Consider the following 10,917-nt stretch of genomic DNA (forward strand, 5'->3'; position numbering starts at 1 on the left):
TTAAAAATTAAAAAATAGTGTTATTAGTTGAAAAATAATCCATGTTTTAAATTTTCCTAGGAATTTTGTCAGTGATATTTTTTTACTATATAATAAAATTTGTTTAATTTTTCCTTTAGGATATATTGTTTGTGGTGAGGTCCTGGGGAAAAAAACCTTAAAAATTCAAATAAGAAATATAAAGTTATTCAATTTTGTCTAGTCATTCAATTTTGTTTCTACAAGAAAATTGATTACTAGCCAATTTAAAGTTCTGTACAAAGGAATGTTTGCATCCCTTTATTGTAAAGAACATTTTTTGAATTTGAATCAATTTTTGTTTTAGTTCGAATTAGTTATTGGAAGGCAATAACTTATGTAATAAATTATGTTCAAAATTTGAATATTGATTTAATTTTTAAGGTTTTTTTTAACTCATCACAGATTATACATCTACAAATATTTGCTTTTTTTTTTTTTTTCATCTTCTATCATGCATTTACGTTTAACCTTTTTCTGTGTAGTTGGACGTCCACACTGTATTAAGACTGATATAAGCCATCCCACACCTTACTGGACATCAAATTGTGTCCAGGTGGGGTTTGCTTTTGAACAGAGACCTGGAGCTTTATGACCAAAATACATGTATTGAAACCCGTGAAAATTATTCTGTAAAATTCACAAATAACACTTTTTAACTTAAACTATTGCAGTTCCAACAATTTATAATGATTCCTTTTTGTGTACAAACTGACTAAACAAAATTTCCTGGGTCTCCTTTTTCGTTACAATTCTGATTATTTGAGCTGTTTATTTTTCAATTTAAAAAAAATAATAATTCTTGTATCCCAAATTTGTATCAATTGATTTGCTGTAATTTAACAGTTTTTATCTGAGTTACAAATATTAGAAAGATTCTGATCCACAAACTCTCAAGCCAATAAATAAGCATATAAATGTGTGTCAGTACGGTTGATGTTAAAATCCTATTTACAACAAAAAAAGTAATGTTTATAATTTCATTTACATCAAAAGAAATTCTTTACCAGAGTTAGTTTCTAGATTATTTTTTTAGAATACATATATTTTATTTTAGTGGTAAATTTTCCGAAATTCTATTATTTTACTGTACTTCTAATATCGTATTTTTAAATGTTTTTTATGGACGCTACCTGTGTTCTTTTACTTTTATTACCCAACATTCCTTGCTCTTGTTCCCATCTAGTGTAGTTTTTATAATAGTGTTTTTTTAATCAACATGTTTTATTTCTTCTGTTTTTATGTAATTTATTGCTCTGTATAAAATCCTTATTGCTTTTAATTATTATATTGTTATTTGTTTATTTTGATGTGAATAGTATTAAATGTTGAGCCCTTCCTTCAAAATTGACATATAACATTTAGCAGGCAACAGCAGCTGAGCTTTGTAGAATTCTTAAAGTTTCCTCCAAATTTTTTCACCCATTTTATACTAACGAGTTTTCAGAGTATGTCCGCGAAATGAGGTACCTGTGATTTTCCCATGTATGGGTGTCATATGACATCATCATCCCCTTATTTGAGCAAATAAAAGATACAGTATTTTATTGTGAGAATGTTTGCTTGGCATTCGTCTGCTACCAAATGTTGCATGCATGAAATTATAAGTTCTGTTGTTATCCATTTTACCAAAATAGGTTATTCAGTTTTTTTAACAAGAGATTCTTACAGATTTATTTCAATTTGAACTAAACAGCTTCAATACCAAATTGAAGACTAATGACAGAATTATGTTTAGGAATTGTACTTTATTCGTATATTCATTGAAAGATATTCTTGTACTTTTTTAGTACATTGGTTCCAACATTTTTTACCTCTGAATATCATAATTAGCTGTAGTAATTAACTTATAAAACCATAAGTTCATCAACGTTTCTAATACCATACAATCTTCCCTAATATTATTTCTGTAGAAAAATTAATTAATTCTGACAGTGGATTTTCATAGCATTACTGATAATGAAATGTCTCAGACATCCATTCATTTATTTTATTATTGATTTTTTAATTTTTTTTAAATTTTAATTAGAAATCTCCATATAACGAACGAATAAAGATGTCAAGTTAAATAAATTTAATGTTATCTTGTAGTCCAATCTACATTGAAATATTTATCTGATTAAATATCTGTCTACACTAAAAAATATAACAAACCATGCACTAAGCATGGTTGGGAATATTAAAATTACATTGAGTTACACTGATGATGTCATAATTAAGTTTTATGGGACACACATGTTCATATATTGGCATGATGCTGTCATTTCACACCTGTATACAGATACAAAAAAAACTTGAAAATGTTGTGTTCATTAATTACCAGTAAATGTTAATGCACTTTTAATTGATATGGACTGGTTCAGATTTTTTAGCTCTGGTTTTTGATACTCTTTGCTAATATTGTAAATGCTTGTGTATTATTTTATTAATGTTATTTATTAATATATAATTATAAAAAAAACATGAGAGTTAACCTTTTTAAATTCAGTTTTTGTAGGTTTTATTGAACGGTACTTATGTTTGATATTTCCTATTCTGTGTGGTGTAAAGAATTATCCACTGACCTGAAGTTTTTTGGGGGGAATATTTAATTGTAATTACTATTAAATAGAAACTTCTTACCGGTGTTTGTCAATGAATTTCATGATAGTATTTGTTCCCATAATTGTCATGTTATTTTAAACTAATTGTGAGTAATAAATTGTAGAATTAAATGATAGTATTAACTAAGAATAATATCCTACAAGAATCAGGCTCAATGAGAAGCGCTTCATTTTCTATGAATACTGTATTTATATGTACTACATCGGATTCTATTATATATATACACATATATATGTATATATTATGTATGTATATATTTATATATATAATGTATATATACATATTCATTATATATATATATATGATTACATATATATAAACTTAAACAAATTTTACATTGATAAAAATGGTGTGATAACTTAAACAATTCTGTGATAATATTTTTTATTATTTAATTTATTTAATTGTTTTTTTTGGAAGATAAATGTGCCTGGCATTTAGAGATGTTTATAATTTTTTTATTTTAGTGTTTACCTGAGTGATAAATTCATAAAGAGTTCATATTGTAGTGTGAAATTCTTGTATTATGCCTGTCATTTTATAAGTTTTTTTTTAGGCTGTGAAAAACTCCTGGTATATATACAAAATGTAGATTTTTCAATGTATAATTATTCCTTAGTATATCATTGTTTGCAAATTCTTCACTGACAGATGTTTTTAGAAATTCTTCCACACATCAAAGCTTAACCAGCAAATAAGTATCTCTTTCCTTGAATCGAAATGAAATTTTGGTGGAAGATCTGTTTGGCTAAATTTTTTAAGTTGCTTATATTATATTTTTGTGAATGATTTGACAGAAGGTATCTTGGGTAAGATAAATGATTTTGTACTGTTTCAAAAAAATTGTCAAGATGGCCTAGTGAAGCTTTTGTGTTTAGTTATGTGAAAAAAAAAATACAAAATCTAAACCTTTGGAATTCACTTGTTTTATTGTTTCTTTATTATAATATTGCGGGTGTTGTGTGTGAGCTAGTCAGTAACGTCTAATACATTGGTGCTGCAAGTTTGTCTCCCCTTCCCCCCCCCCCCCCCCCCCAAGGAAAGGAACTACAGGTCACCCTCCAATTAAAGACCCTTTCGGAACCAGAGTTTTTATGCTCTTTAGAATAACAAAGATGAAATATATTTGTAAGTTTGGGACCATAGAAAAGTGGTATTTAATTTGATGTAGTTTTTAATTTGAGGGGTTGTTAATTAGAGGGAGACCTTATTTTCATCGGGCGAGGTTGCAGTGGCGTATGTAAGAGTTTTTAAATGGGGTGGGAGCTGATCAGTGGTGGCATCAGCGTGGGGACGGGCTTAAGTCCCCACTAAACAGGTCAAGCCCCCGTCGGACAGAGCTTGTCGGGCAGTCAGATCATAAAAAAAATATTTATACGTAAATAGGTCCACACCAAGCCAACACATGTCTGTCACAGTCTGAGAGTCATTTCCAGCCATCCAGAAAAAAATTCTCATTTGGGGTGGGGGGGACCTATCTCAACCCCTGTCTCAGCTCAGGCAACCAACAAAACATTAAGGGGTCATCTATTATATTAAAGAGTATACTGTATATGAAGAGGACAGTTGGTACTAAAGGGGTCCAATGAATTGGGGAAACACTCTACAGTATTTTTACTATTCATACTTTTGAGCAAAATAATGCATTCTTTTTGTCACAATCACATGTGAAATTATTTTTATACCTCCTTGGTACAACACGGTACAATACTCACTTGAGCTGTAGGTGGTGGAAGGAAAAAGAAAAAAAACAAACACCCACGTCACACAAATAACAAAACAAACCAGTCCCAACCTGATTTCCGTCGTAGTACGGAGCATCGATCACATGGTTGTGGTCTAAATTTAGAAAAATGACGTCATTCTGCAAGCTGACCAATCAATGCAACATGTTCACGTGAACAGTACCAACGTAATTGATGAGTGACCAATAGGAGCTAAGTGCTGTCAACAGATTGTAGTGGCTGATGCAATGAATTGTAGCAATGAAACGTCCCCTTTCCTGTTTACGTACATAGTATGGATATTTACGCGTAAATAAAGTAAAATATTTCTGATAAATTAGATTACAATAAGAGCAATATTGGGTTAACAGTGATTGTTGTTAAATTTTGTGTTATCATTTTGGCTATTCGATAATTACACATTGTTGTAAATAACGGTGAAATTATTAATTTTTTAGTTGCGGATTGATATTGCATCGATGGGCTCTAAGTTATGAGGCCAGCAATACACGTCTGGATTTCGCGCACTATCGGTCAACTCAGCATTCTTGTATTTGCTCTCTATCAAAGAAGTTTACAACCGTTGCTCCAAAGGGCAAAATGGCGTTTTAAAATTTCGTACCGCACTCTAGGCATTGCTCAGCAAATTCTCGGTGCAACGTCACCATGGCGTAAGTATACAATTTATAATTATTTTTTATAATGATTTTGATTGGAAAAAAGCAAAGCAAAGCAGGTGACTGGGTCGGGTACAGTTTGTGTTGTAGCAATGTGGTGGTGTGATTGTCTTGTGAGTGATGTTTGTTATGATGTGGCAGCGAATCAACCAGATGTCTCTTCCAAAGGGAAAAAAAAAAATTAATGGCAACATATTCTGACGTTCACTCTTGTTTTGAGCCTAGGTTTATAATAAATAATTAATACTGTATTGACTAATATGATGGTTTCTTCTTTTAGGCAATTCAAAATGGAAACCAACCAGTTAACTGAACTATATACTCAACAAGAGAAGAAATCACATGTGCATGATGACTACAACAATGGACTACGACCAGTGGATGTTCGAGGAGGAGCTAGAGCTCTTCTCTCCTCATGATCAGAAGGTATGCGTGAAAGACGTCCAAGATGACATGGAATTGTCCGACTTGATCGGCCCAGCTGGGAATCTCTTGGACCAGCTTGACTCCATGTATCCAACAGGTAAATTCTGTTCTGCAATTGAAATAGTAAAATTAAAAATCATCAAACTGGGCCTGCCAGTTTTGCCTCGCCATGACAAAGTTGCTTTACCGAAAGTCTGACGAGTATGTGATAACAAATGTATTAAAATTTTAGTTTTAATCTTTGATTTGCTTACAGATGACATGCTGTTTCCCAAATGGATGTCTGAGAAGGTAAACCTCAACTTCCTGGAGGATATCCAGGAACTGTCAGATGAATCTGTAGCAGATATTCCGCCATTGCTCCCTCCATTGGAGGTTTTGGTAGAAAAGGATGGAAAATCGGAGCTTTCTGACCTGGATCTCCTTAACCAGCTCGTTGCAGAATCAGTCTCGCCATTGCAGCCTCTTCCTATTCAAGAGACCAATACCCAGGAAGATTCACTTGCTGATGCATTGACTGAATTTAGCAATGACGAAGTGTGGGAAGCTGTAGGTGCCACATCGGGTTTATCTAGTGCTACATCCTCTGAGGATGTGGCTGTGTTTGTCTTTGGCTCTCCAGAATCTCCTGAGAACATGGATGCACCTGTATTTTCCCCTGGCTCCCCTGATTCTGAGGAGATGGCTCTATTTGCTGCAGGATCCCCAGCATCCTCTGTTTGCTCCTCAGTTTCGGATAATCCCATCAGCCCTCTTTCAACTATAGAAACTAAAGCGATAGAACCCAAGCCATCAAAATCAAGAGCGAGGTCGGTCCTTAAAACTGCAAGTGGCACAGTTAAACCCTCAAGGAAGGAAAGGAAAAAAGATCAGAACAAACAAGCAGCCACAAGATATCGTGAGAAAAAAAGATCACTGGCACAGTCCACAAAATGTGAACTCGACGGATTAGAAAAACGGAATGTAGAATTAAAAGACACTGTAGAGTCAATGACAAAAGAAATCAAATACCTAAAGGACCTGTTACAAGAAGTACTTGCTGTAAAGGGTCAGTTGAAGGAAATGGGACATAAAAAGAAGTAAAATACTGAAGATTCTGCACTACATTATTATCAAATTTTCTGTTTAAAAAATTCCTTATTTCTCGTGATGACATCACACCTACGGGCATGATGTCATTAAGAGATTTAGAACAAATTTAAAAAGACATGAAAGTTTACAGGCTGCATCTTTCAATATTTCCAAGGTCACACAAAACAACGTGTTCTATCCCTTATTGTCGGCTAAGTCTGAAAGGGTCCATGTATATACTGTAATGTAATTAAAAAGATGTTTATTAATTTTATAACAAATTATTGCTCAAAAAGAAACAAAAATGTCATTCCAGCCTATTATAAGTATGTTGGTTGGTATCTGTTACATTCAGATAGAAGTACATTTTGAGTATTGATTGATATTCAAACGTAGGTAGTCTGTAAATACCGTATACAATAATGACAGTTTCCAAAGAAGAGCTTTTAATCAGTAGTCTTGCTTCCTTGTTTTGTAAATTGTATACTGTAGTTTGCATCGTCAATAAAATGTGAAATTGATTTTTGTCTTTTGCTTGTACTGTACTACTGCGTCGTTATACGTGGGTGCTGTGTGGTTGAGGAGCGGCGGCGGTGGTGTTAGGACTCTTAAGCGAGAGGGCTTGCAGTACAGTACTGTATTGAGATTGTGTTTCTGGTGTCTAGGCATCTCGCATATCGCCCTCTTCGTCTGCTGACGACCCGCATGCGCTTATTCGAATCCAGGTGGCCATGCTGTGACTCCACCCACGTGTTGTGTGGGCATGATCGTAGAGCAGCAGCGCGCGGTAGCTGGTAGTTTTGATTAAGCCATAGATAATAAGAATAAGCTTAATTCGTAGTTGCGACTGCGCGTGTTCCTATCAAGGTCAGTCGACATTAAGCTGGTTTTCCACTAGACGAATTTATTAGTGCGAATCGAAAGCGTCGGTTAATGCGCATTCACATTCCTATCGGAGTTTTTGCGAAGCAAAAAATTGCACAAACAATCAGAGCTCAGGAACGCTTTTATTAGAGCGAATAAATTCGAATAGTGGAAAACCAGCCTTAAGCATAGGCGTAGATCCGGGGGGGGGGGGGGGGGGAGATGGGATATATCCCCAATATTTGACAAGGGGATGGTCCATTGTATCATTTCCCCAATATTTTGACTGTATGGGATATGGAGCTTTACACACTTCAAAAGACTGTCACAGATATAATTTGCACTGTCTTATGCGCTTACAAAGATGTATTATGTTGATAACAAAATTATTTTATCTGGTACCAATCTAAGCTCTTCTTTCTTTAGATGTTAGATGTGCTTGCAAAGAGAGCCACATTTCACACTGAAGGGTGTGTAACAGGGGTCTTGGGTCAGAGTGGGTATTTATTATTTTTAATTTTTTATTTCAACCATCTTTAAAGAGGGTAACCCTTCTAGTTTAGCCCAGTAGGTTAACTGATATTCAGGGGCCCTCTTTAATAAAATTAAAGAACAGTACAAACAACATCATTACAACATAATAATAATGATAACAATAATAATAATAATAATAATAATAATAATCATAATCATAATCATAATCATAATCATAATCATAATCATAATCATAATCATAATAATAATAATCATAATAATCATAATAAACATACAATCCTCATTTCCCGGTTAGTAATTTACCATACCCACCCCACCACCCCACTCCGGTAGAAAACAATACGACATAGGGCTTATCTTATTTATAATATCGGCCACACACGTGTGTTTGAAACTAAATATAAGCATTTTCATCATGGTTTTATTTATTACAAACATATTCTTTCACCATCTATACACATTGAGGCCCTTCAATTCTTTTAGGTTAAAATGACATATCTTAAATTTGTCTTTCTTGAATTTGGGACTATTATGTGCTTAAATAACTTAAAAGGATAAAACTAAAAAAGCCCTAAAAAATGCGCGCCAAGCGCGCAAAATATTTTTGTGTTTTTAATTCTAATTTCGTCGGAATAGATGAAAACTCGCTAAAATGTGCAATTTATAGAGGAAATTGGCCTACCGTAACAGGAAATGCGCGAAAAGAATTTGAGAATTTTAGGCACTTTCAGAGGATGCATTTGTCAAGGGGTGGAGAAAGATTTTCCAAAGATGGATATTTTCCCCTTGTCCCCCTGTGTTTTTAATTTTAATTTCGGTTGGAATTGATCAAAACACCCTAAAATGTGCAATTTTTAGAGGAAATTGGGCCATGTTAACAAGAAATGCGCGCGAAATTTGAAGTTTTTAGGCACTTTCAGGGGATGAAAGGGCATTTATAAAGGGGTGGGGAAGATTTTTCAAAGATAGATATTTCCCCTTCCCCCCCCCCCCAGTGGTTACGCCATCGGGCAGCATAGATCAAAGGAGTTATGACAGTTTTTGAAGTGGAGAAGGGGTTGCAGGGTGTTGTGAGTCTGGTCATTATGATATCTTCCTTTTTATTCTTGTCTTTATTTTTCTCTTCTCTTTTTCTTTCCTTTTCTTTTCCTCTTTTTTCTCTGTCCCTCCCTCTCCCCTCTTTCTTTTCTCTTATTACCCAGCCCGGTACGACGGCTTGGTCAGCCCGGTAAAAACCACCAGGGGAGGGGCAGTTTCCCCCTGCCCCCCTCTTGCGCCTGTTACGACACTGGCTAACACGCCAATCATCCCCCCAATGAAAAATATTTTTCTACGCCACTGGCCTTAAGCTGGTTACGAATCAAAGCGTCGGTTCGCTTCCTGAGTTCTGATTGGTTGCGCCTTTTTTCGCTAGCTAAAACTCCGATAGAAATGTGAATGTGCATGAGCAAACGCTTTTCATTTGCGCGAATATATTCGCCAAGTGGAAAACAGGCTCAAAGAAAAATTTAGGAATAACATTAAAATTTACAATTTAAAAATTACAGAAAATTATAATTAAAATTCATTAAAATTATCAAAAACGCTTTATTATTAGATAATTCAGAATTTAAAATGTATAAAAATTAGATATAATTTAAACAATAAGAATTGCAGTTCTTTTATTTACAAGGTTAAAAATACAATTAGGCCTATTAAATTTTGTTTATATGCAAACTACATTATTTAGACAAAATTATTTTTGAAGTTGTTATATTACAATATCAAAAATACTTTACTTTAATGGTTATTTAAAAATATATTATAAATTTTGATATTGACATTCAGAAATATTATACAGTATTTAAATAATAGGTTTAGGGAAAAAGAGTTACAATTAAATTCAAAAGATAAATTAAAAGGCGAAAGTGATTATAATCAAACAATTTCCGAAAAAAAAAATTACAGTTAAGGATAATTTTCCGAAATCAAAGCTCGTAAGATGAGGAGCCCATTAAATAGGGGTGTATTAAATTACAAGGGAATTTTTCCAAATAGATAAAAAAACATATTATTTATGTATTTTTTACATATTAGTAGACTCTAAAATCGATTAAATAAGCCTTTGAAACCCCTAAATTGTCGAAATTTTCGGGGCCTTCGCCCAAGGACCACTTTCGGAACCTTTTAATCGCAGCTCGACCATGCCCACTTTGCTTTCGTCGAGGAAATCTGACACCTCGTCGGGGGCATCGCCCCCGTTCCCCCCCCCCCCGGTCGGGCAAATCCTGGCGCCACCTTTGTCGTGTTATCGGATGGGTGCTGTGTGTTTATTAATTGTGGTTGGGGATCAGTTTGCGGTGCGGTGTATTATTACGATAAAATTGTATGTTTTAAGTGAGGGATTCAACTCCAGTACATTACGGTGCTAATTGCGGTTTGTTCCGTCTCCATAGGCTAATTCAATTGTTGGAATCCAGGTGGGCGCGTGCAGTAACTCTATTCGCGTGACGTGTGTTGCACCAAGGTAATTCAACAAAAGGACGCACATCTCGGGACATCAAAGGCTAGTATTCTTATTATATCTCTATGTTCAGACACAACGACTTACGCTAGCGTAACGTTAATCGAGTGGTGTGAACTTGTGCGCGGCGTAGCGAACGCCAGTATTATCGCGCAATCACTGGTGTACGGTAATCCAGCAACAGACCCCAGATTAGCGTACGCCACTGATTTACGACAGTCATGCATCGGTGATTTTGAACTCAGCCAAGATTTGACCAATCAAACCAAACCTAGATGTAAACAGAAAATAAAATGCGCGAATTACGAATACGAATATTTCGCGCGAATACTTACGCTAGCGTTCATTAATCGCCCAGTCTGGACATCTCGCTAGTTACGCCATGGATTAACGTACGCCCGGCGTTAGATACGCCTGGCGTATCTCACAGGTCTGAACGTAGCCATAGGTTATAACTCTGGCATCGACATTCTATGCGCGCGTGCGTCCCTACACGCTAAACGTTACAAAAACCATAGCAACCAGAACATAAACC

At 34.8% G+C, this 10,917-nt stretch overlaps 1 protein-coding gene across 1 annotated transcript; it reads left to right on the forward strand.

Moving 5' to 3' along the window:
* Positions 1-4,856: 4,856 nt before the first annotated feature.
* On the forward strand, positions 4,857-7,041 carry LOC117100621 (cyclic AMP-dependent transcription factor ATF-4-like). The gene is made up of 3 exons (XM_033240413.1): positions 4,857-5,017; positions 5,304-5,546; positions 5,706-7,041. Exons 2-3 carry the CDS (start codon positions 5,366-5,368, stop codon positions 6,530-6,532), a joined length of 1,008 nt encoding a protein of 335 aa, XP_033096304.1. The 5' UTR covers positions 4,857-5,017; positions 5,304-5,365; the 3' UTR covers positions 6,533-7,041.
* The last annotated feature ends 3,876 nt before the right edge of the window (positions 7,042-10,917 follow it).

Source organism: Anneissia japonica, unplaced genomic scaffold, assembly GCF_011630105.1.
Source record: "Anneissia japonica isolate Jap-2015-1 unplaced genomic scaffold, ASM1163010v1 scaffold287584_len476085_cov161, whole genome shotgun sequence".
Lineage (NCBI taxonomy): Eukaryota > Metazoa > Echinodermata > Crinoidea > Comatulida > Comatulidae > Anneissia > Anneissia japonica.

Coding starts and splice junctions, on each gene's coding strand:
- LOC117100621 (XM_033240413.1), top strand. CDS start 5,366: ATGTGCATGATGACTACAACAATGGACTACGACCAGTGGATGTTCGAG. Junction 5,547..5,705: donor TGACTCCATGTATCCAACAG/GTAAATTCTGTT, acceptor ATTTGCTTACAG/ATGACATGCTGTTTCCCAAA.